General features: G+C 29.1%; 1 protein-coding gene across 1 annotated transcript in view; it reads right to left on the reverse strand.

The window, feature by feature from the left end:
• Positions 1-502: 502 nt before the first annotated feature.
• Positions 503-27,108, reverse strand: part of Sytalpha (Synaptotagmin alpha) — a 49,458-nt gene continuing 22,852 nt past the window's right edge. The window contains exons 2-7 of the mRNA XM_075297356.1: positions 7,972-8,642; positions 7,781-7,894; positions 7,597-7,717; positions 4,760-4,950; positions 4,392-4,695; positions 503-1,833 (exon numbers count right to left, since the gene is read on the reverse strand). Of these exons, the coding sequence (XP_075153471.1) occupies positions 1,682-1,833; positions 4,392-4,695; positions 4,760-4,950; positions 7,597-7,717; positions 7,781-7,894; positions 7,972-8,562 (1,473 nt within the window). The 5' untranslated portion in view covers positions 8,563-8,642 and the 3' untranslated portion in view covers positions 503-1,681. The remainder of the gene's footprint in view (positions 1,834-4,391; positions 4,696-4,759; positions 4,951-7,596; positions 7,718-7,780; positions 7,895-7,971; positions 8,643-27,108) is intronic.

The following is a 27,108-nucleotide window of genomic DNA, read 5'->3' on the forward strand; positions in this document are numbered from 1 at the left end:
TTGATAAAATTTCGACAACTTTTTGTATAGAAATAAAATTTTGATAAAATTTTCTTTGGAAATTAAATTTTCACAAAATTTTTATATAGAAATAAAATTTTCGATAGAAATAAAATTTTAACAAAATTTTGATAAAATTTCTACAAATTTTCTATAGAAATAGAATTTGCAAAAATTTTCTATAGAAATAAAATTTTGACAAAATTTTTTATTGAAATAAACTTTTGACAAAATTTTCTATAGAAATAGAATTTTGACAAAATTTTCTTTGGAAATTTAATTTTCACAAAATTTTTATATATAAATTAAATTTTCTATAGATAATAGCATAATATATAGATAATAGCAGACCCTATTTCAATGATATAACTGTCTTAGTTATATGGTTTAGACAACTAAAAGTAATGGGTCTCCGCTATCTGTTTATTTTCGTCGAAATCGAAATTCAACCAACCTTTTCTCTGGGTGTAAAACCAACCAAAAACTTCATATAATAAAAACATTTACTTTTATTTATAGATAATACAATTTTATTTAAATAATGTTTACATTTAAGAATATATAATTTATTGTTATCATATTTATAATTTTTGATACATATATATTTTGTTTTAATTGTTTTGTACGAATTGAATTTAGTTGTGATTTATTTATATGAAATGGAAATTCTCAAGTACTGGCAAATGTTTGTTCTTTTGATTTTGTTTTATTTTGTGAAAAAAAATGTATACGTTTTTTTTTTTGTAATTTTCCTAATATTTCATTATCTAACAAAAAATCTTATGTTTTAAGTTTCATGGTAGGACACCACAAGGAATACTGCAAATGTTACATGCGATCCAATAAAATACATATTTTTCTTATTCCGTCGGATCTGGGAGTTTTTATGCCATTAATTATTATTTTTTTATTTTTTAGAAGTTTTACTCTATAAAGTGAGGTACATATGGACATTTAGAAAAACCATAATTGTATGTATATGCGTTTGTATTTTCCGATTCGATTTGGAAATGTTATTAATTTTTTTAATATATATTTAATAATTCGACAATTTCTACCATAGAAACATCAATATGGCAAAAGAATTTGTTTTTAAATTTATTTTCTTTTACAAAAAAAAACCTAACAATTAATTTCCTTTATTGTTTTTTTTTTTTTTTTTTATTTTTTTATAGGAGTTTTAGCCATAATTGTTGTTAAAGCACATTTAATAATTGTTTATATATATTTTCTTTTGCCACATAAAATTCAAAATAATTTGTCGACATTTTCGACATCATTAAATATTATTTATTTTTTTTATTTATCCATTTCAATAATATTTGTGTATATGTTGTTCCGTTAACATTTTCAAATTTATTTGTTTTTTCACTTAAAAAATATCCCTGCAACACCTGGCTTATTCTGAATGAGTGTGTGTGTGTGTATGGAGAGTTTTTGTCTATTCTCTTTATCTTCCAATCGACCAGGAAGACAATCTATGTTAATGTATTCGCTGTGTCATTAACATAGCTCTGTTCACTTAACATTCTGTTCTATTCAACATATGTTGTTGTGCTATGGCAAACAGTCATTCAGCCAGTCAGTTACCATCAAACTATTCAACGAGTCTGTGGATTTTATTTAGTTTGCCTCTGCTTAGCAAAGACACCAATCAATTTTAGCTACAGCTTCATGGCATTTAATTGGAACGTGTGCTGTTAACATCTTGTAGTGGAACCCATTGGGCTGTTGCATTTTTCGAACGGAACATTTCTTCGAAAAAGAGTTTCTCTTCGGGGCGAACATCGGGACCACTGCCTAGTATGGCTCGTCCTAAAACTTCATTAGAGCCTGGAAATAGAGAATATATGGAAAAAATGCATTATTGTTATTTGACTTTGAAATTAACAGATAAAGATACACTAAAGAAATAAGAACATCACAATATTCAGCTGGGAGGAAGTTAATATAGTATGGATTTGAATAATAACGGTGGTTGGCCTATATAGTCGTCATATAAACCGGTGGACTGATATTGTAATATGCTACATAATAAATTAAGTAAGGATTTATTATGTACAGAAAATTCACCAAAATATTTCCAATTAAAAAGCTGAAGTTGCATTTTTTTGTTATCAATAAATAAATTAATTGGTACAATTAATTTTTTAATCAGGAGAGAAACATTAGGTTCCCTGCAAAAAAATTTGGAAGTTCTTCCAAATTCACAACTTTAAAAGCACTTCCAGAGGATGCACTCCCAATGATGTTCTTTATTTTAACTACCCAGGAAGTTCTTTTCATTAAAATTTTTATAAGGTGCTTTTTTCATACTTTTAATGGGCAATTTTAATATTTTTTGTTTCAAATAGGTTAAAAACAGAGTAAGAATTCATAAAATGTTAAAAATCATTTAAATTTTGTTGAAAAGAATTCTAAATCCAATCTGAAAAAATTGTGAATTTTTGAAAATATTGGAGGTCAAACGTTTCAGACAAGTGCGAAAATCCATTAAAAATTATAAAAAATTATAAAAATTATTTATTTTACAAAATATCACAGAATTTTTTAATTTACATCCAAAACATTGTATTCGGATCACACCTAAAGAAGTGATGCAAATTCAAATGGAGGACTTCCGTCCTATGACAAGCCCATGTTAAATTCATCGCTTCTGCGTCAATTTTGCACCACTTCCGGATCCAAAAAGAACATTTCATTACATTTTTGGCCACGCTTTTTTTGCTGGGTTATGGTAATTAAGCCAATGATTGAATATTTTTAACTAAAAAAATTAATTGACGCAATTACCGTTTTAATCAAACTCGGAATACTAAGACAATTAAAACAAGTATATACGACCGCAAGTTCGGCCAGGCCGAGTCTTATGTACCCTCCACCATGGATTGCATAGAAACTTTTACTAAAGACTGTCATCCACAATCGAATTACTTGGGCTGCGGTAACACTTGCCGATGGCAAGGTATCGTAAAAGTTTTTAACACCGTGTTCTCAATTGTAAGTTAGTTCATATGGGGTATATATTCGCAACCAGGTTATATTTGACGAAAAAATAACATTTTAGTGACAAACATGTTACATGGTCACCATACAAAAATAACATTTTGCTCTTGAAACATGTTTGAGGTGATCATATTCCTTCTCTGCGTGTGGTGGCTATATCACCATTTTCGGCACATGTCTATAGGGTCCTAGAGTACCTCAAGATTTTAAATTTCAGGTAAATTGGATTAAAACTACGGATTCTAGAAGCCCAAGAAGTAAAATCGGGAGATCGGTCTATATCAAAACATGGACCGATACACCCCATTTTCGGCACACCTCTTTATGGTCCTAGAATAAATCTGGAGATCGGTCTATATGAGGGCTATATCGAAACAGGGTCCGATAATCACCATTTTCGGCACATCTCTTTATTTTCCTAGAATATCTCTAGGTTTCAAATTTCAGGCAAATTGGATAAAAGCTACGGATTCTAGAAGCCCAAGAAGTAAAATCGGGAGATCGGTCTATATGGTGGTTATATCAAAACATGGACCGGTACTCACCATTTTTGTCACACTTCTTTAAGGTCCTAAAATACCTCTAGATTTCCGATTTGATGCAAATTGGGTAAAAATTATTAAAAATTAAGACCAAGAAGTAAAATCGGGAGATCGGTCTATATGGTGGCTATATCAAAACATGGACCGATATACCCTATTTTTGGCACATCTCTTTATGGTCCTAGAATACCTTTATATTTCCAATTTCATACAAATCGGATAGAAAATACACTTTCTAGACACCTAAGAAGCAAAATCGGGAAATCGGTTCACATGGGGGCTATACCAAAACATGGACCGATAGCCACCATTTTCGGTACACTCTTTGATGGTCCTAAAATACCTCAAGATTTCCAATTTGAGGCAAATTGGATAAAAACTACAGTTTTTATAACCCCAAGACCCCAAATAGGGAGGTCGGTTTATATGGGGACTATATGAAAACTTGGACCGATATAGCCCATATTCGAATTTGACCTGCCTGCAAACAAAAGACGAATTTGTGCCAAATTTCGGGACGATAGCGCCATTATTGAAGGCTGTAGCGTGATTACAACAGACAGACAGACGGACATCTTAGAATTTCTCCCTGATCACGAATATATATACCTTATATAGTCGGAAATCGATATTTCGATGTGTAACAAACGGAATGACAAACTTATTATACCCCCGTCACCATTCTATGGTGGTGGGTATAAAAAACAAATAAAGCTTTACTTTTTGTGCATTACATATCAGTCACCCTGTATTTGTAATAAAATTCTAGAATGTCGTATTACTAGCACCGCCGTGCTATAATCATTTGCCACTTTAACAATAACCATTTTAAATTGTACTTACCCAATAGACCATCATGAACCACTGTCAATTCCAATGTAGCATTCTTCAAAGCTTCCTTATTGACATCGAAAGTCAAGGCTTCATTATACACAGGATTGATAGTGTTACGAATAACTCCGGTCTTACGTTTTTTATTCTTTTTTCCTGGTACCATTAGCACCACTTTTATATAAGGATCTGATGAGTTACGAGAATCATCAACAATTCGTAGATTTCTGGCTTTAATAACTACCACAGTTAAACGTTCCGCTGATGGTAAATAGGCCAACGTTATCATAACATCACCCAAGTCAACTTTCATGTCCTGTAAAAAAATTATATGGATGAGCACACCAGGGTCCACGCCATTTTTAATTTGTAAGCATTACCTGTTCAGCACATGCTCCTAATGGTGTCCAGAATTTCTCTTTCTTTGTTAAATCCAAATCGGCCAATGGTATTTGGGCACCTCCAATGCATACATGGCGCGAATATGCATCAAAATCATAAATTAGAATTTCTATAGTCCTCTTGGCAATAGAGGTAGGACTCTCTTCGAAAACAAAATCTTCATCGAATACTGAAATGAAAAGAAATAGGGTATTACATTTTTGAAAATTTAATGAATAGAGATAGATACGACAATAGGATAAACCGTACCACATTTTATATATAAAAATATATTTTTGTTGCCAAAACTTCAAGATATGCATGTAAACGAAATGTGATTTCAACAGGATGGCATCACTTGTCATACTGCGGCCGAAAAAAGGAGTTATTGAAAGAACATTTTAACGACAACATTATTTCGAGAAATTGACCGGTGAATTGGCCTCCGGTTCAAGTGATTTAACGCCACACTATGGGAGCCACCGTGGTGCAATGGTTAGCATGCCCGCCTTGTATACACAAGGTCGTGGGTTCGATTCCTGCTTTGACCGAACACCAAAAAAGTTTTTCAGCGGGGGATTATCCCACCTCAGTAATGCTGGTGACATTTCTGAGGGTTTCAATGCTTCTCTAAGTGGTTTCACTGCAATGTGGAACGCCGTTCGGTCTCGGCTATAAAAAGGAGGTCCCCTGTCATTGAGTTTAACATGGAATCGGGCTGCACTCATTGGTAAGAGAGAAGTTCACCAATGTGGTATCACAATGGACTGAATAGTCTTAGTGAGCCTGATACATCGGGCTGCCAACTAACCTAACCTAACGCCACACGATTATATTTTTTCTGGTACATGAAATCATTGGTTTAAATGGATATATTAAGTAAATAATATTATTCAATTGCAGATAGTATTATTTCTACAGAAAATGTTTTCAAAATTTTATTTGTACAAAAGAATACTTCATTTTCTTCAAGATTTTAATGGGACAAATTTTCGTAAAATTTTTTCTGTGTACAGAAAATTTTTTCAAAATTGTACTTCTATAGAAAATCTTGTAAAAAATTTATTTCTATTGAAAATTTTGTCACAATTTTATTCCTATAGTAAATTTTGTCAAAATTTTATTTCTATAAAAAATTTTGTCAAAATTTTATTTCGATAGAAAATTTTGTCAAAATTTTATTTCTATAGAAAATTTTGTGAAAATGTTATTTCTCTAGGATTCGATTTCTACAAAAAATTTAGTTGAAATTTTATTTCTATCGAGATTTTGCCAAAATTTTATTGCTGTAAATTTTTTTTCTAATTTTATTTCTATAAAAATTTTGTTAAAATTTTATTTCAATCAGGATTTTGTCAAAATTTTTTCTATAGAAAATTTTGTCAAAATTTTATTTTTATAGAGAACTTTCTCAATATTTTATTTAAGTAGAGACTTTTGTCAAAATTTTATTTCACTAGAGAATTTTGTTAAAATTTTATTTCCATAGACAATTTTGTCAAAATTTTATTTATATAGCAAATCTTGTAAAAATTTTATTTCTACAGAAAATTTTGTAAAATTTTTATTTCTATAGAAAATTTAGTTAAAATTTTGTTTCTATCGAGGTTTTGTCAAAATTGTATTTCTGTAGATTTTTTTTTTAATTTATTTCTATAAAAATTTTGTCAAATTTTTATTTCTATAGAAAATTTTGTCAAAACTTTATTTCAATAGAGAATTTTGTAAAAATTTTATTTCTGTAGAGAATTATTTTTTAAATTAAATTTTATTTCCATAGAAAATTTTGACAAAATTTTATTCCTAGGGAAAATTTTGCAAAATTTTATTTCTATAGAAAATCTTGTCAAAATTTTATTTCTATAGAAAATTTTGTAAAATTTTTATTTCTATAGAAAATTTTGTCAAAATTTTATTTCTATAGAATTCCATTTCTAATTTCGATTTCTACAGAAAATTTAGTCAAAATTTTATTTCTATCGAGGTTTTGTCAAAATTTTATTTCTGTAGATTTTTGTGTACATTTTATTTCTATAAAAATTTTGTCAAAATTTTATTTCTATAGAAAATTTTGTCAAAATTTTATTTCTATATTTTTTTCTTTTTATTTTGATTTCTATAGAAAATTTTGTCAAAACTTTATTTCAATAGAGAATTTTGTCAAAATTTTATTTCTATAGAGAATTTTGTCAAAATTTTATTTCCAAAGAAAATTTTATTTCTGTCAAAAATTTTGTAACAATTTTATTTTATTTAGAGAATTTTGTCAACATTTTATTTCTGTAGAGAATTTTGTCAAAATTTTATTTCCATTGAAAAGTTTATTTCTATCAAAAATTTTGTCAAAATTTTATTTCTATAGAAAATTTTGTCAAAATTTCATTTCTATCGAGATTTTGTCAAATTTTTATTTCTATAGAAAATTTTGTCAAAATTTTGATTTCAATAGAGAATTTTGTCAAAATTTTATTTCTATAGAAACTTTTGTCAAAGTTTTATTTTCAATAGAGAATTTTGTGAAAATTTTATTTCTATAGAAATATTTCTCAAAATTGTATTTCTGTAGAAAAATTTTGTCAAAAATTTATTTTTTATTTCAGCTTAAAACCATACATTGACTAAACTACAAGAGTAGCTTAACCAACAGAGGAAAAGAATGTTTGTCAAATTTATTTGGGCAAAGCCCTATAGACTGCAAGATGGTTGGATGGACGCACGTTTCGGAATTACCACATTCCTCATCAGCATCCTCTACTTGCAGCAAAACTATCAACCAATTATCAGAATAAATTCAGGCAGTTTATTACTTTTGAGATTTTTTATCAAACAGCCTCACCTGGACATAAAGTCTTTTTGTGTATTCTGGTTTGCCAGAAATTCTTCTTTTCCGGTAATAAACGAATTTTAGCATAAGGATCAGCGGTACCACTCAGATGACGGGAATGCAAATCTTGAGCCTAGGAAAAAGAAAAAAAATCATTGATATAAGCATCATATGTCATAAAATATCATTGACCCACCTCAATCAAACGAACAGATAAAATTCCAGCATGAGGATCATACATAATGCTAACATGTATGCTACCCTTCATTTCTTCATTGGAGGTTTTTGTACTATCCTTTTGTAGAGATTTCTAGAAAAACAAACATAGAAAACATAGAAAATTCGATAAAACCCTTAATAAAAAATTTTGGAAATGTTCACACTTACCGTTCTATACAAAGACATATCGATTTTTGTGTGATCCAATTTGGCATTCATCGATGAAACCTTGGGTCTGGTGGGGCCCATAGCTAACACTACATGTTTCTCATTTCGAGCAATTGGTATTGAAGTACATGAACCTATGGAGAAGGTATTCGATTTCATGCTACCCGTTGGTGAGGTGGGCGTTGAAGGTGGTGATTCATCAGCAGATGTTGAAACCTGCTGTTGTATTGTCTTTGACGGTGGTGGAATCCAAAATGATGTATCGTCCGTATTTATAGATGATGGTGTTATATTTCCCGCTTTCACAACGCCACCAGCTCCTATGCCCCCAGCCAGGGAACGGGAACATTCACTAATATTGTCTACATTATATCCCGAAGCGGCAGCCACCAAAGCATCACGACATTGTTCCTTATCTTCTTTGGGATTTGCCGACTCCAACAGGGTCTTTTCGAACCAATTCAAGCGGTAACGTCTAGAGCATGTGGCATAAAGGCCAAAACCCATGACAGAAACTACTAAAAAGGATAAAGAGGCATAAACGCCTACTTGGGCCAAAGAAATGTCCTCTTCGCGTATAACAATATCCATGATGGTGGTGAAATTGTATTGGTTTTTTTTCGAAGGGGTTATTGTTTCGTGTTTTCTTATTTGGAGTGTGATAAAGAAACCTGAAATGAATTTTGGATTTTATTCATAAGGGTTATTGCCTAGAATGTACTGTACAAAAAAGAATAATTATTTGAAGTTTCATAAAGAAATCTGAAATGAATTTTGGATTTTATTCACAAGGGTTATAGGTTAGAATGTACTGTACAAAAAATAATAAAATAATTGGTGATTGTCTCAAGTATTTTTTTAAATTTAAAACTAATTGGAATGAAAAAATAATCCTTGGAATATCGAGAAAAAAACTTTCGAATTAACAGTAAGACCATAACAGGTTTTGTCGGAAAGCATTTAAGCAAAAATATGTGAAAATTGTAAATTCCTCTATTGATGTACTGTATAGATATATCTAAAAAAAACTGTACAAATAATATCATTGGACTGTATAAATATAATTGTGTATAGAGAATCCAGCAAAAAAATTGGAAGCTGTTCCACAAACATTCATTTAAAGCGCATCCTGGAATCATTTATCGATTTTTCCATTTCCGATACAGTCCTTTTGGACAACTATTACAAACTACGCAATTAAGGTATTAAGTGAAAATTTAAATTTAGGACAGTCGCAAAAAAATCAATAAAAAAGGTAAAAAAATAATAAACAAAATCATCCCTCCCTGGGATTTGAACCTGTGCCGTTTGACTTTTTCACTTCCATGGAAGTTCTTTGGAGAAGATTTTGAAAATTTTTAATTTTTTGTTGATTTTTAATGGAAAAAATATATTAACAAAATAAAAACGATGTATATCAAAAAAATAATAATATTTTTTTAGAAAATTATTTGATAAAAAATTGACGCTGGAGAGATTTAAACCAGCATTATTTACTTTTCATTTATAATATTAAAGAACATCTCAGGAAGTAGTTAGAATATCACGTCGTGGTGTTTTATTAAGATCATATTACTAACATTTGAATATACGTTTTGATGCATCGTGATCAATGGCGTTTTATGGCTAAGTGTGCTGTTATGGTGCCAACAGACTCATGTTGAACCCCCAGTGGAAGCGAAGACAAAATTAGAAAACAAAAGTTTACTAAAAAATACTGATGAAAATAAAAAATTAAATTGGTGAAAAATTTGTTTTTTAGTTTTTTGAAGTGGTGGACATTCGTCCTATGACAAACCCATGTTCATCGCTTCTGCTCCAATTTTGCAACACTTCCGAATCAAAGAAGAAGATTTTCACTACTTTTTTTGCTTCTACAGGAAACAGAGATATGCACGTGACACGAAATTGTAGTGCCTCACGGAAAATTTCGAAGTTATTCCGCAATGAAAGACTTCCCAAATTAAACAAGTATATACGGACGTAAGTTCGGCCAGGCCGAATCTTATGTACCCTCCACCATGGATTGCGTAGAAACTTCTACGAAAGAATGTCATCCACAATCGAATTGCTTGAGTCTTAAAACTTCTTAACATCGTTTTCTAAATTGTGAGTTAGTCCATACGTCGTATATATTAGACAAAAAAGTTATGTATAGGTACGTCTACAAATAATTACGAATCGATATGGACTTTTTGCACGATACGCAGAGAGACAGAATTGAAATATGGGGGTCGCTTATGTGGGGGCTATATACAATTATGAACTTGATATAGACCAATTTTTGTGTGATTGGGGATCGAATTATCTGAGGGCTACATATAACTATAGACCGATATGGACCTAGTTAGGCATAGTTGTTAACGGTCATATACTAGCACAATGTACCAAATTTCAACTGACTCGGATGAAATTTGCTCCTCCAAGAGGCTCCAAACCAAATCTCGGGATCGGTTTATATGGGGGCTATATATGATTATGGACCTATATGGACCACTTTTGGCATGGCTGTTAAATATCATATACTACCACCACGTACCAAATTTCAACCATATCGGATGAATTTCGCTTCTCCAAAAGGCACCGGAGGTCAAATCTGGGGATCGGTTTATATGGGAGCTATATATAATAATGGACTGATATGAACCAATTCCTGCCGGATCGGATGAAATTTGCTTCTCTTAGAGGTTCCGCAAGCCAAATCGGGGGATCGGTTTATATGGGGGCTATATATAATTATGGACCGATGTAGACCACTTTTTGCATAGTTGTTAGAGACCATATACTTACACCATGTACAAAATTTCAGCCGGATAGGATGAAATTTTCTTCTCTTAGAGGCTCCGCAAGCCAAAGCGGGGGATCGGTTTATATGGGGGCTATATATAATTATGGACCGATATGGACCAATTTTTGCACGGTTGTTAGAGACCATATACTAACACCATGTACCAAATTTCAGTCGGATCGGATGAAATTTGTTTCTCTTAGAGGGTCTGCAAGCCAAATTTGGGGGTTCGTTTATATGGGGGCTATACGTAAAAGTGGACCGATATGGCCCATTTGCAATACCGTCCGACCTACATCAATAACAACTACTTGTGCCAAGCTTCAAGTCGATAGCTTGTTTCGTTCGGAAGTTAGCGTGATTTCAACGGACGGACGGACGGACGGACATGCTCAGATCGACTCAGAATTTCACCAATTAGAGCAATATTTCGATGTGTTACAAACGGAATGACAAAGTTAATATACCCCCATCCTATGGTGTAGGGTATAAAAAACATCATAGAAGAAAATAATACTACACGATTCTTTACCTTTCGGGAAATACGAATATTTAATAACTAAACAACTATATACGGCCGTAAGTTCGGGCAGGGGGAATCTTATGTACCCTTCACCATGGATTGCGTAGAAACTTCTATTGAGGATTGTCGTCCACAATCGAATTACTTGGGTTGCGGTAACACTTGCCGATAGTGAGGTATCTTAAAACTTCTTAACACCCTCTTCTAAATTGTAAGTTAGTCCTTACGGGGTATATATTAAACAAAAAAGGCCGTTTAATAAATACGTATATAATTCAGTTTGACAAAATTTTCTATAGAAATAAAATTTTGATATAATTTTCTACAGAAATAAAATCTTGGTAGATTATTTTTTGCTCGAGTGGCAACCATGATTATGAACCGATATGGATCAATTTTTGTGTGATTGGGGCTCCGCTATATATAACTATAGACCATATGGCATTGTTGTTGGCGGCCATATACTAGCGCAATGTGCCAAATTTCAACCAAATCGGATGAATTTTGCTCTTCTAAGATGCTGCGGAGGTCAAATCTGGGGATCGGTTTATATGGGGGCTATTCGTAAAGGTGGTTCAATATGACCCATTTTCAATACCATTCGATCCGACATCAATAACAACTGCTTATGCCAAGTTTCAAGCCGATAACTTGTTTCATTCGGAATTTAGCGTGATTTCAACAGACGGACGGACGGAAATTCCTAGATCGACTGAGAATTTCACCCCGACCCAGAATATATATATATATATATGGGGTCTTAGAAAAATATTTCAATGTGTTACAAACGGAATGCAAAGTTAAAATACCCCCAGCCTGTGGTGGAGGGTATACAAATTGGTAAAACCAACCTAATATAGACTTTTCTGTCAGTGGGAGGTAGACTATAAAGTTCGTCTTAAGGGATATTTACCTAAATTAAGACCATGGTAGGGGTAGCTGCAAAAGTTTTTATAGTTTCCTTACTTGTTGCTTTTAGGGATTTATTTCATAGGTACTTATCCTATAGAGCCATTACTCTTCATTGGAGTAATATCATTTGTTCATATCAAGTAACATTTCTACCTTTGGGGAGGGAGAGTATCAAAAATAATCTTCGAAAATAATTATAATCGAAATTATATTTGCTCCTCTAAAAATCAATGAAATCTTTTCCGCCTCCATTGCTCTTACACACAAAAAAATAAAATATGAATTTGTACATAAATGTGTACATTTTTGAAAATTTATGGACTCATTCATGAAATAGATGTATTTTTTTATTCGTAAATAATTGTTAGCAATTTTTAATATTGCGCATGGATTCTTCCATAAAATTAATGAAACTTTACATAATATATCCAAAAATACTGGTTTTCTCTTAGCATGAGAGAGCCACAGCATAGAGTTACTCTCATATGTATACAATACAAGCATACAATACAAGAGAAAAACCAAACATAACGTTTTTGAAGGCAACACGTGGCTTTGTTGTGTTTGGTTTTTTCAGTTCAGTTTGAGTCGCCGTCGCGATTTGAAGATTATTTATTGCTGAAAAAGGTTGACGAAATAAAACAATTTTATTAATTAACTGGAAGCATTGGTGCTCACATTTATAAGTAATAAAAAATATTATAAAATGTTGTTTACTCGCAGGACTTTAATGCGGTTTTTAATAAATGGGTTCATACATTTTGGCCAATTAAGAATTAGGGAAAATCGAAAAGAAAAAAGAAAAGAAGAGCTACATTTAATACATGACATTTTTAATATATATTATGTAAAAATACATACTTTTCAATGTCGAAAATTATGTATACTTCATTTATAATATTACAAATTTCATTAATAATATGAATACATTCGTAGTCAATGAAAACCTGTATTTTTTAATTTATGAACTTTTTTCATACAATTTATGAATTCCGTGTTTGGAAAATTTTTTGGAACACTATTCATAAAATAAATGAATAATTTTTTTGTGTGTAATTGTTACCAATTCATGGAAAAATCTTAACACTTTCACATCGAACTCTATAAGAACCAAACTGTGATTTCCTGTGATATTTCATTTCAAATATTACAACGAATTGCTTTTTTCTGTCCTTGACAACTATCCATAATAACATCCGTTTGTTAGCATTGTTCAAATCCCCAAAGCTGGCAACAGAAACAACCTTCATTCATGCCGGTAGTTGATGCCTTCACGGCTGCTTAACAATTCCATATTAAGCTGGTATTTCAGCAGAAGCCAAATTCTTCACAAACAATTCAATTGTTCAGTGCACTTGGAGAGCAAAGAATTCATCAAAGATTGTTGTAACGATAAACCACCAACACCAATCCAAAAATTTCCCATTTTGTAAGCTTCAGGCAAGGACAGAGGAGAGCAAACACAAAAATGAAAAAGGATTTGTAAGCTTTGAAGCAGAAAACCCCTATATCGCATCCATGCAAGCAGTCATCCATCCAACTATATCAACTGGTTACACTTTCCATCTCAATATTTTTAATTTTAGATTGTTTCAGGCAGGGAAAGTCTGAATCACAAACACACAGAAACACTCACACATATACATACACACTTTTTGAATTGTTGGCTTATAGGCATGGATCGATGGCCAGTTTTACTGGTATTTTTTTATACCATCTTATGAACAGAGAATTCAATTCTTTACATAATTGATGATGGAAAATAAATAACGTTATTTATGTAAGGCAATCACGGTTGCCACTAGAGCCAAACATAATATACCAAACATTTCTCATTTTTATTTTATTTCTATCGAACATTTTCTGAAACAAAAAAACAAATTTTGCAAAAATTTTATTTTCCTTGGAAATTTTGTCAATATTTTATTTCTATTAAAAATTTTCTCAAAATTTTAATTCCATGTAAAATTTCACAACATTTTAGTTCTATAGGAAAATTTTTCCAAAATTTAATTCTTTTAAAATTTTTCTCGAAATGTTATTTCTATAGAAAAATTTCTCAAAGTTTTATTTTTATACATATACCCAGCAAAAAAATTTGGTAGTTCTTCAAAAGGCACAACTTTAAAAGCACTTCCAGAAGATGCACTCCCAATGATTTTCATTATTTTAACTACCCAGGAAGTTATTTTAATTAAATTTTTTATAACATGGTTTTTTCATACTTTTAATGGGTAATTGTAACTTTTTTTGTTTCAAATAGGTTAAAAACAGAGTAAAAATTCATAAAATGGTACAACTCATTTAAATTTTGTCGAAAAAAATGCTAAATCCAATCTGAAAAAATTGTACATTTTTGAAAATATTTGAGGTCAAACGTTCCCGACAAGCTGTAGAATCCATTAAAAATTAAAAAAAAATTTAAAAATTATTTATTTGACAAAATATCACAGAATTTTTTAATTTACATCCAAACCATTGAATTCGGATCACACCTAAAGAAATGATGCAAATTCAGTGCATGTTGAAATGGAGGACTTCCGTCTTATAACAAGCCCATGTTAAATTCATCGCTTCTGCGTCAATTTGGCACCACTTCCGGATCCAAAAAGAACATTTTCATTACTTTTTTGGCGACGCTTTTTTTCTGGGTATATTTTTTTTTAATTTTGTTTCTATAGAAAATTTTGTAAACTTTCTATAGAAAATGTTGCCAAAATTTAATTTGTATTGACAATTATGTCAAAATTTTCTTTCTGTAGAAAATGTTGCCAACATTTTATTTCTATAGAAAATTTAATTAAATTTTTATGTATATAGAAAATTTTGTCAAAATTTTACTTCTATAAAAAATTTTGCCAAAATTTAATTTTCTTTGGAAATTTTGTCAATATTTTATTTCTATTAAACATTTTCTCAAAATTTTAATTCCATATAAAATTCCTCAACATTTTGGTTCTATAGGAAATTTTGTCCAAAATTTATTTCTTTTTAAATTTTTCTCAAAATTGTATTTGTATAGATAAATTTCTCAAAGTATTATTTTTAACTAATTTTGTTTTCAAAATTTTGCCAACATTTTATTTCTATTGTTTTATTTCTACGGCAAATGTTTTAAAAATTTTATTTCTATAGAAATTTTTGTCAAAATGTCATTTCTATAGAAAATTTTGTCAAAATTTTTCTATCGGAAATTTTGTCAAGATTTTATTTCTATCGGAAATTTTGTCAAAATTTTATTTTTATAGAAAATTTTGTCAAAATTTTATTTCTATAGAAACTTTTGTCAAGATTTTATTTCTATAGAAAATTTTGTCCAAATTTTATTTCTATAGAAAATGTTGTCAAGATTTTATTTCTATAGAAAATTTTGTCAAAATTTTATTTCTATAGAAAATTTTGTCAAGATTTTATTTCTACAGAAATTTTTCTCAAATTTTTCTTAATAGCGAAAAATTTCTTATTATTTGATTTCTTTTCTCAAAATTTTATTTCTATAGAAAATGTTGCCAAAATTTAATTTCTGTAGATTTTTGTTTTCAAACTTTTATTTCTATAGAAAATTTTCTCAGAATTTTATTTATATAGAAAATGTTCTCATCGTTTTATTTCTATGGCAAATGTTTTCAAAATTTTATTTCTATTGAAAATTTTGTCACGATTTTATTTTTATAGAAATTTTTCTGAAAATTTTATTTCTATAGAAATTTTTCTGAAAATTTTATTTCTATAGAAATTTTTCTGAAAATTTTCTTAAAACTTTATTTATACAGAGTATTTTCTCATTATTTTATTTCTATAGACAATTTTCTCAAAATTTTATTTCTGTAGAAAATATGGTCAAAATTTTAATTCCATATAAATTTTTTTCTTTATTTTATTTCTATAGAAAATTTTGTCAAAATTTTAATTTTATTGAAAATGTTGCCAAAATTTTATAAAATGTTCTCAATATTTTTTTCAAAAGAAAACTTTGTCAAAATTTTATTTCTATAGAAAATTTTGTCAAAATTTTATATCTATAGAAAATTTTGTAATTTTTTTTTTCTATAGAAAATTTTGTCGAAATTTAATTTCTATAGAAAATTTTCTCAAAATTTGATTTATGCAGAAAATTTTCTCTTTATTTTATATCTATAGAAAATTTTGTCAAAATTTTATTTTTATTGAAAATGATGTCAAAAATTGTGTTTCTATAGGAAATGTTGTACAAAATTTATTTCTAGTAAAAATTTTCTCAATATTTTTTTCTAAAGTTTTTCTAAAGTCTTAAAGTTTTAGTTTTTACATAATTTTTTCAAAATGTTATATCTATAGAAAATTTTGTACTTTTTTTTCTAAAGAAAATTTAGTCGGCATTTTATTTCTATTGAAAATTTTCTCAAATTTTTTTTCTGTAGAAATAAAAAATGTTTCTTTGGATCCAAACATTTTGACCTTTTGGTAAGGAGTTTGGTATTTTAATTGAATTGAATATTTAAATTGAAGATGATACAGATTTCATTTATCGAATTTTCAATCTCTTTTTATGATCCAATTAATTACAGATATTTCAAGGAGATAACTGTTTTCTTATTTCAATAAAAAATTTAAACCAAAGATGCAAAATTCTCAAAAAAATATATATTTTTTTACTTTAAGGATAGTTTTCCTCAGTTCAGTGACACATTACGGAGGGACGGAAATGTTTCAAAATTTGTGTCCTATATTTAATAAAAAGAATTTTTTAAGCAAAGGCTATAAACTTTCGTTTAATTACAATTATATTATTTTTAAGAAATTTGTCCTTAATATTGTGTAAATTGTGTAAACTAAAATGTAGGTTGCATATTTTTTTCATATAGGGCAATTTTTTTCACACAAAATTAAAATTATGATACATAGGTCATTCATCAAATTTCCGTACTCTTTCTAAGATATATTAAAAAAGCTATTCACGTAGAAATAAATATCAGTTTAAAAATCAAAATTATAGCAGCTATTTCAATGTAAATAATGTTTCCTTAATTTCAAAAATACCTAGTTTTATTAATTTAGAGAATGTTTAAAACAACAACAAAAAATACTAAAGATTTATTTTAAGAAAAAATTACGTTCCATCAAAGACGTCCCGCTTTAATGGAGATACACAAGTTTCAAATAGTCGTGTTCTAAATTTAAAGAAAATTATTGGAAATTATTTTCAAATTGGGGGTCCCAAAATTTAGCCACCATGGTGCAATGATTAGCATGCCCGCCTTGCATACACAAGGTCGTGGGTTCGATTCCTGCTTCGACCGAACACCAAAAAGTTTTTCAGCGGTGGATTATCCAGCGGTAATGCTGGTGACATTTTTGAGGGTTTCAAAGCTTCTCTCGGCTCGGCTATAAAAAGGAGGTCCCTTGTCATTGAGCTTAACATGGTATTGGGCAGCACTCAGTGATAAGAGAGAAGTTCACCAATGTGGTATCACAATGGACTGAATAGTCTAAGTGAGCCTGATACATCGGGCTGCCACCTAACCTAACCTAACTAACTAACCTAGGTTTCATATAAGGACAACATTGTTTTAGAACAATTTTCAAAAGAGATCAACTCATTTCTAAGGATATGGTCACTATATGAATGGATATGGTTCTTAAATCGTAAAATAATTCACCCTTAAATCGTAAGATAATTCATCCTGTAAATGGATAACTTTTCTATAATCATTGGCAATTTTGAATTTTAAATTGGGAATTTTATTTGTTTAAAATTCCGTTTCAGGTTAAATCTTTTTTTTTTGGTATATTAAATGCATGGAATTATGCATTTGGAATTAATGCATTTTAAATTGGGGTTCCGAATAAAATAGTCCTGTTTTTTCATCACAAACTGTCATATTAAAAAACAAATTGTCAACAATATTGTCCCAACAATATTTATCATGAAATTAAAAAAACAATCCTCTCCCAAATTGGTAGTGTTGTCAATGAAGTTCATCCAGAAAAAAATATGTAAATTATTAGCTCAAATCAATGTGAATGTCAAACAGGTTTTGTATTTCCATTCACGCAATTTGATTAAAGGTCTAGAAAAATTTCCACGTTTAAGGCGACCCAAAGACTGGCGCCACACTGCCAGACACACGGACAGACAGTGAAAAATCAAGAAGGAGATAAAAAATGAAAAACCCCAGTTCATTCGAATTCACTGCATCCCATTATGCTTACAACTATGTTAAGGTTAAAAAGATTGACTCCTACGATAATTGATACACAATATACAGTACAGTGTAGGTTTCCAAGGAAACTCTGCATTAAGGATTCCAAGAACACCAGGGGTAACTAATGGTCTCATCTTCTCTTCACAGAAATATGAAATATTCTGCTAGCCTCGCTAGATGTTTTCCCTTTTTGCTTGCGAATATTAATGATGGGAGGGAAAATTAGTTCAGTATTTTTGCTGAAAGAAGGGATTTGCTCGACAAAGACATCTTAGAGTGTCTGCAACAGGATTTAAAATGGAATAATAATTTAAAATATTACCTAAAATCATAACAAATATATTTGAATTTATTTTTATTTTTTCTATCCTTCTGTTTCATTTTTACTGAAGAATTTATTTATAGGGTGAATTTGTGGCTTTTTTTCTTATAACTTAGGAATCACATTCTTCAATAAGATGACCATATCCATAGAAATGAGTTGCTATACGTCAATCATATTTGATAATTGACCTTCTTTGTTCTGAAAAGAATATTGACCTTAAATGAAATCTAAATTTTGGGACATCCAATTTGCATTATATTAAGGACAAATAGCTCAAAGTAAACGTTAAGTAAATTTATTGACTTATTGAAATCTTTAATTTAATTGAGATATTGAATCATTGGATTAAAAATAAAAAAATTCACAAAAATATATTATGAGGACTTTGCATATTCGATTTGAATTTTTTTTAAATTAAAAAAATATTTTCTACATTTAATTAACTGTTATAATTTTGATTTTTAAAATGGCAATAATTTCTTTGTGAATAGTTTTTTTAAAAACTATTTAAAAAACAGAAGAATGTCCAATACCTTTTAGTTTTTTTTTTGTATGGGCATTTTACTGCCAGTGACCATGGAGCGTATGATTGTTGATAACCTGAGGTGTGTAGACGTTGTTTATACGCCACCCATCCCCCAAAAGAAGACCCCACACACACACATTGCAATCAGTTCAATTCTTATAAAGTCACGTTTCACACATATGTATTTTGTATATTTGAATATATTGTAAATTGGATTTTTATGACAATCTTTCACGTGATATATGCAGTGAGGTGATTTTTCCCAAATCAATATTAACCTATAACCCCAAATTCAATACAGCTGCCAGAAAACAACAACAGAAGCCACAACAACAGACAAATAAATTAATTGATAAAGAAAAGCATTTATTTTAGTCTTATAGCCTGAATCCCTTTTGTAATCGAGACAAAGATAAAAGTAATTCTCATAAATTAAAATAAGCCAGACAATGACACCACAGTTTTTGGTGGCAACCAGCCATAATCAAATTTTATGAGGACTTGACATAGTTGGTCTGCTCTCGGTGTGAGGGACAAATAACAATTTATTATTGTGCTAACTGCTTACAAAAGAGAAAAGGGAAAGAAACGCTTATCACTGCATTATTGTTTACTATGGCTTGCGGTTTTTTAGATATTTCAGAGAAAGCGAAAAACAACAAAACCTAAAAAATGTGACACTAAATATGATTTATCATTAAATATGATTTCTAATATTAAATTATTATTTTTTCTATTTGGTTTTGTGTTTGTTTCTTCTTTTTTTATAATTGTCACAAAGGGTTAGGAAATTTAATCCACTAAATTTTATACAAAAGCAAAAATTATAAACAGCTATAACCCACAAGACTGCAAAAAGGTTTGCAATTTTACATAGCATTATTTTCTTTTTTCAAAAAGAGTGGCATTTGTGCTAAGAAGCAGATTAAAAGAAAGCCAAATATATGAAGTACCAATGAAAATGTGATATTTCCGACTGAGAGGGATGTGTAATTCCTCAAGATACAGAAAATTATCTTCAAGTTTGATGTTCGTGGTTAATGTGTTGATTGTAATAGTAGCCCTTTTACTAGGGCGGTTCGGAAACCATAGTCATTGGCGTTGCTAGGGCGTCCTGAGGAAGAGAAGCTTTGAACAAAATTTTAGGCCCCCAGGAATATTTGTCGGAAGAATGGTTTTTTCTTCTTTTACCGTACAAAATCTTAATTTTTGGAACCCTTCGATGGGTAATATGTTCCCTATGGACATTTTGAACTTTACTAAAGCATATCTCTGTATTTTACCTGTTCTCAAACATGAGAATCACAAACCTCCCATTCGGGATCATATAAAAGACAGATTTATGCATGAATAAAATTCCAAAAAAAAGTTTATAGGGAACTTATCACCCATCAGAGGATTAAGCACAGCGGAAATACTTCATTTCGAGAAATATATTTAGGTATAAAGGCCGGAATTAATTTCGCAATACTAGCACGGTTGCCACATTAGCCCAAAATAATCTACCAACATTTAGAGAAAGTTTTACCAAAAAACTTCAAAACAAAAAATTCTTATTCAGCAAAATTTGATTTCTATAGAAAATTTTGTCAAAATTTTATTTCTACACAAAATGTGAAAATTTTATTTCTATAGAAAGTTTTGCTAAAATTTTATTTCTAGAGAAAATTTTGTCAAAATTTTAGTTCCATAAAAAATTTTGTTTCTATAGAAATTTTGTCAAACTTTTATTTCTAGAGAAAATTTTGTCAAAATTTTATTTCTAGAGAAAATTTTGTGAAAATTGTATTTCTACAGAAAATTTTGTCAAAAAAATTTTTTTTATAGAAACTTTTTTTCAAGATTTAATTTCTATAGAAAATTTTGTCAAAATTTTAATTCTAGAGAAAATTTTGTCAAAATTTTAATTCTATAGAAAATTTTGTCAAAATTTTATTTCTATAGAAAATTTTGTCAAAACTTTTATTTCTATAGGAAATTTCTTAAAATTTTATTTTTATAGAAACTTTTTTCAAGATTTAATTTCTATAGAAAATTTTGTTTCTATAGAAAATTTTGTCAAAATTTTAATTCCAGAGAAAATTTTGTCAAAATTTTATTTGTATAGAAAATTTTGTTAAAATTTTATTTCAATAGAAAATTTTGTCAAAATTTTATTTCTAGAGAAAATGTTGTCAAAATTTTATTTGTATAGAAAATGTTGTCAAAATTTTATTTCTATAGAAAATTTTGACAAAAAATTTTTAAAAATTTTATTTTAATAGAAACTTTTTTCAAGATATAATTTCTATAGAAAATTTTGTCAAAATTTTAATTCTAGAGAAAATTTTGTCAAAATTTTAAATCTAGAGAAAATTTTGTTTAATTTTTTTTTATAGAAACTTTTTTCAAGATTTAATTTCTATAGAAAATGTTGCTTCTAGAGAAAATGTTGTTTCTAGAGAAAATGTTGCCAAAATTTTAATTCTAGAGAAAATTTGGTCAAATTTTTAATTCTATAGAAAATTTTGTCAAAATTTTATTAAAATAGAAAATTTTGTCAAAATTTTATTCGTATGTTATAGAAAATTTTGTCAAAATTTTATTTATATAGAAAACTTTATTAAAATTTTATTTCAACAGAAAATTTTGTTCCCATAGAAAATTTTGTCAAAATTTTATTTCTAGCGAAAATTTTGTCAAAATTGTAATTCTAGAGAAAATTTTGTCAAAATTTTATTTGTATAGAAAATGTTGTCAAAATTTTATTTCTATAGAAAATGTTGTTAAAATTTTATTTCAATAGAAAATTTTATTTCTAAAGAAAATGTTGTCAAAATTTTATTTCTAGAGAAAATGTTGTCAAAATTTTATTTCTAGAGAAAATTTTGTCAACATTTTATTTCAATGGAAAATTTTGACAAAACTATTATTTCTATAAAAAATTTTTAAAAATTTTATTTTTCTAGAAACTTTTTTCACTGTTTAATTTCTATAGAAAATTTGTCTAAATTTAATTCTAGAGAAAATTTTGTCAAAATTTTAAATCTAGAGAAAATTTTGTGAAAATATTATTTCTGTAGAAAATTTTGTTAATTTTTTTTTTTATAGAAACATTTTTCAAGATTTAATTTCTATAGAAAAATTTGTTTCTATAGAAAATGTTGTCAAAATTTTAATTCTAGAGAAAATTTTTTCAAAATTTAAATTCTGTAGAAAATTTTGTCAAAATTTTATTCAAATAGAAAATTTTGTCAAAATTTTATTTGTATAGAAAATTTTGTTTCAATAGAAAATTTTGTCAAAATTTTATTTCTAGAGAAAATTTTGTCAAAATTCTATTTCTACAGAAAATTTTGTCAAAATTTTATTTCTTTAGAAAATTTTATCAAAACTTCTATTTTTATAGAAAATTGTTAAAAATTTTATTTTTCTAGAAACTGTTTTCAAGATTTAATTTCTTGCTATAGAAAAATTTTATTCAAATAGAAAATATTGTCAAAATTTTATTCAAATAGAAAATTTTGTCAAAATTTTATTCAAATAGAAAATTTTGTCAAAATTTTATTCAAATAGAAAATTTTGTCAAAATTTTATTTCTATAGAAAATTTTGTTAAAATTTTATTTCAATAGAAAATTTTGTCAAAATTTTATTAGTTAAGAAATTTTATTTCTAGAGAAAATTTTGTCAAAATTTTATTTCTGTAAAAAATGTTGTTAAAATTTTATTTCTATAGAAAATTTTGTTAGAATTTTATTTCTATAGAAAATGTTGTTAAAATTTTATTTCAATAAAAAATTTTGTTAAAATTTTATTTCAATAAAAAATTTTGTTTCTATAGAAATTTTGTAACTATTTTATTGCTTTAAAAACTTGGTAAACATTTTATTTCTATAGAAAATTTTATCATTTTTTTTCTATAGAAAATTTTGTCAATTTTTTTTCTATAGATTTTTTTTTTGTATAGAAGAAAATTTTCCATAGAAATAAAATATTGACAAAATTTGCTATAGAAATAAAATGTGGAAAAAATTTTCTACAGAAATGAAACTTTGATAAAATATTCTATAGAAATAAAATCTTGAAAAAAAGTTTCTATAAAAATAAAATTTTGACAACATTTTCTATAGAAATAAAAGTTTTGACCAAATTTTTTATAGAAATAAATTTTGACAAAATTTTCTATAGAAATAAAATTTGGACAAAAATTTCTAAAGAAATAAAATCTTGACAAAATTTTCTATAGAAAAAGAAGTGACAAAATTTTTTTATAGAAAAACAATTTTGAAAAAAATTGTCTATAGAAATAAAATGTTTGGAAAAAATGTTATAGAAATAAAATCTTGAAAAAAGTTTCTATAAAAATAAAATTTTGAAAAAAAAATTATAGAAATAAAATTTTGACAAAATTTTCTATAGAAATAAAATTTTGACAACATTTTGTATAGAAATAAAATTTTGGGAATACTTTCTATAGAAACAAAATTTACTATAAAAATAAAATTTTGATAAGATTTTCTATAGAAATAAAATTATGATAAAATTTTCTATAGAAATAAAATTTGGATAAAACTCTATGCGAATTGTGGTAGAATATTTTGGGTTCGAGTGGCAAACGTGATAGTTGTCACTCTGCATCATCTGCTATGTCGAGGAGAAGGTAAAGGCACTCACTGATATGAGGGTAAAAATTGCCAAAAATAAAAAGTGTACATGAGCATGACAACTTAGCCCGAGTTTTCGATTTTATAAATGTATATCATCCCCAAATTTATTTTTCCAAAGAAACCATTGAATTTTCTTTTCATTAAATTTAGGTCATTGGTAATATTTGTTTAAAACTTTTCTGGTGGATCTAAGCCCACTTCCCAGAGGTCTTGTTACGCTTTTGCTAACTTCTACCAAAAATTGATAAATGTAGACACGTTTGGTTCTAAACGTTTTTGCCTATTTTTATACACTAGCACTTCCTCTATGTTCCCATCTAATTAATTGTTATTTAAAAAAAAAAAAAGGAAAAAACGTTATAAACATTAATTGCTCTACATCATCAATGGACGTGTACAGGTTCCATAAACATTGCCAAAGTAATTTCGCCCCTAATTAAGGTTACTGTCCTCATTGGACATTTAGAACGAAAAGAAAACACAAATTAAACTCGAGCAAAATATTCTGTTTATTTTGCCATTATATTTGTCCACAAACACTAATGAAAGGAAACAACAATTAAAAGTTCCATAATGATTTGCTACATTCATTGGAGAAGTACAATCACGTAGTTATATTCTGATTATTATTGTGGTTATGACAGTCACATACTGGAAAATGTTTATTAAGCTAATAGTATGTGAGACAGTGGTTAGGATAATTTCTAGAGGATAGCTAAAATGAAACATAAAGTTTCGTTAAACGGTGAAAGTACCAATGCTTATAATTTAATTTGGGCTTCTTATGAATTACGTGTTATTTTAGCAAACAATTTCCAAATGTATTTAAAATAACAACAAACATAGAATTCAGTAAATAGTAAATTTCAATCAATATCTACTGGATGCCTTGTAACCACTGTTCATTTAAAAGCTTAATGATGTGTTTCGGTAGCATTAAAAGGTAGCACTGTAGGCAAAAATGCTTGTGATGTGAGTGTGTTTATGTGTTTAAGTGGGTATTGTTTACGCTCTCTGCACACAACCAATGAGTAAAAGTATGGTGAGAGTGAAATTGTAGCAACAGGGCTCAAGGCTACAAAGAATGAATCTCCAAACACTGAAACAAACACACATCCACACTTCACTAACCCATATACGCCTAAATAGTCAAGTAATTTGAGAACTTTGATGGCGAAAAAAAACACAAACGAGGCTTTGTAAAGAACATATTCCTAGAAATGCTGACTTTTTTTGTTCGGTTTTCTAAAAGTGTTGCATTTCCGTAAGCCTGAAGCTGGTCGATAAAATGTTTCGTTTTTCTATTCATGCTTTTGTTTTACATCAGCAAAATGGAACCAATCTAAGTTTAAAAGCAGGACAAAAGCGGTTCATTGTTAATAACCGCAAAACCAACAAGTGTAGTTCTTGTTTTGTGCTTCATAATGTAAAAATGTTCAACATACTTTCACGTTTAAAGTTTCTCTATTAAAAAATGGTAATTTTTTCATTGTCTTATTTTGTATATTAGCAAGTGGAAAAAAACGTGATATTCTGGGGTTTTATTTTGGTCCATCAAGAGCAACCATGAATTGCTGTAAAAACATCACTCACTAATTGCAGGTAAATTGTAGTTTGTAGATGGTACAAAAAATTAAATCGAATAATTCAATACACTAGAGGCCAAATAAAAAATGGGGTTATATTTACTTACCATCAAGAAATAAAACCAGGGAAATCAAATCAAAAATAAGCGGACCTAATACATATTCACCTTTACTTTTTACGAATTTGGAAATAGCGATAGAGGAAGCGAGTATATCTAACTTTCTACTAAAATCAAGTAAATAATGTTAAAATTTTGTCCTTTGAACAATGTTTAAATCTTAATCCACTAGAAATTTTGTCAAAGAAATTTGGCACGATATGGTCATGTAAGAGCAAGTTGTGCAAAATAGTGATTGGACAGCACTCCATCGTAGCGAGGAGGCAGATGTGAGCCGCTGCATTAATGTGCACTCAAAAAAAGTTTACTTGGGTCCAAAGAGTTTCTTTTCTCTTAAGGATTTTGATATTGATTCCGAGCCAAACATTTGATTTCTTCAAAATAAATTTTGCTGGTAGCTATCTAGCTTTAAATTTGTGTTCTTCAAAATATAAATTATGATAGAGACTTTATTAATCGAATTTTATTTAATTTTTTTATACCCTCCACCATAGGATGGGGGTATATTAACTTTGTTATTCCGTTTGTAACACATCGAAATATTACTCTAAGACCCCATAAAGTATATATATTCTGGATCGTGGTGAAATTCTCAGTCGATCTGATCATGTCCGTCCGTCTGTTGAAATCACACTAACTTCCGAACGAAACACGCTATCGACTTGAAACTTGGCACAAGTAGTTGTTATTGATGTAGGTTGGATGGTATTGCAAATGGGCCATATCGGTCCATTTTTACGTATAGCCCCCATATAAACGGGCCCCCAAATTTGGCTTGCGATTGCTCTAAGAGAAGCAAATTTCATCCAATCCGGCTGAAATTTGGTACATGGTGTTAGTATATGGTCTCTAACAACCATGCAAAAATTGGTCCACATAGGTCAATAATTATATATAAAGGGTTATACGGTCAAAATGTGGTCAAGGGAAAACGCGTGTAAATCGGTGAAATCGTTTATTTAAAAAATCGAATTAAATTTCTTTTTCAAGTTCAATTAGTATAAAATTCAGGAAAAATATTCAGTTAGGCTTTCGCTTTTCCAAATCCGAATTGCCGGGCCTCACGCTTGACACCTGCCATCAGATTTTGTACAGCCACCTTGTCCACCTTCTTCGCCGCAGAAAGCCAGTTTGCCTTGAACTGCTGCTCGTCCTTAGCAGTTTTTTAGGTCTTCTTTAGGTTCCACTTGACAATAGCCCAGTATTTTACAATTGGGCGGAGCTCTGGCGTGTTGGGAGGGTTCTTGTCCTTGGGAACCACCTGTACGTTGTTGGCGGCGTACCACTCCATGGCCTTTTTACCGTAATGGCAAGATGCCAAATCCGGCCAAAACAGTACGGAACAACCGTGTTTCTTCAGGAAAGGCAGCAGACGTTTATTCAAACACTCTTTCACGTAAATTTCTTGGTTGACAGTCCCGGAAGCTATGAAAATGCTGCTTTTCAAGCCACAGGTACATATGACTTGCCAAACCAGATATTTCTTAGCGAACTTTGACAGTTTTATGTGCTTGAAAATATCTGC

Source organism: Haematobia irritans, chromosome 2, assembly GCF_050003625.1.
Source record: "Haematobia irritans isolate KBUSLIRL chromosome 2, ASM5000362v1, whole genome shotgun sequence".
Taxonomy (NCBI): Eukaryota; Metazoa; Arthropoda; class Insecta; order Diptera; family Muscidae; genus Haematobia; species Haematobia irritans.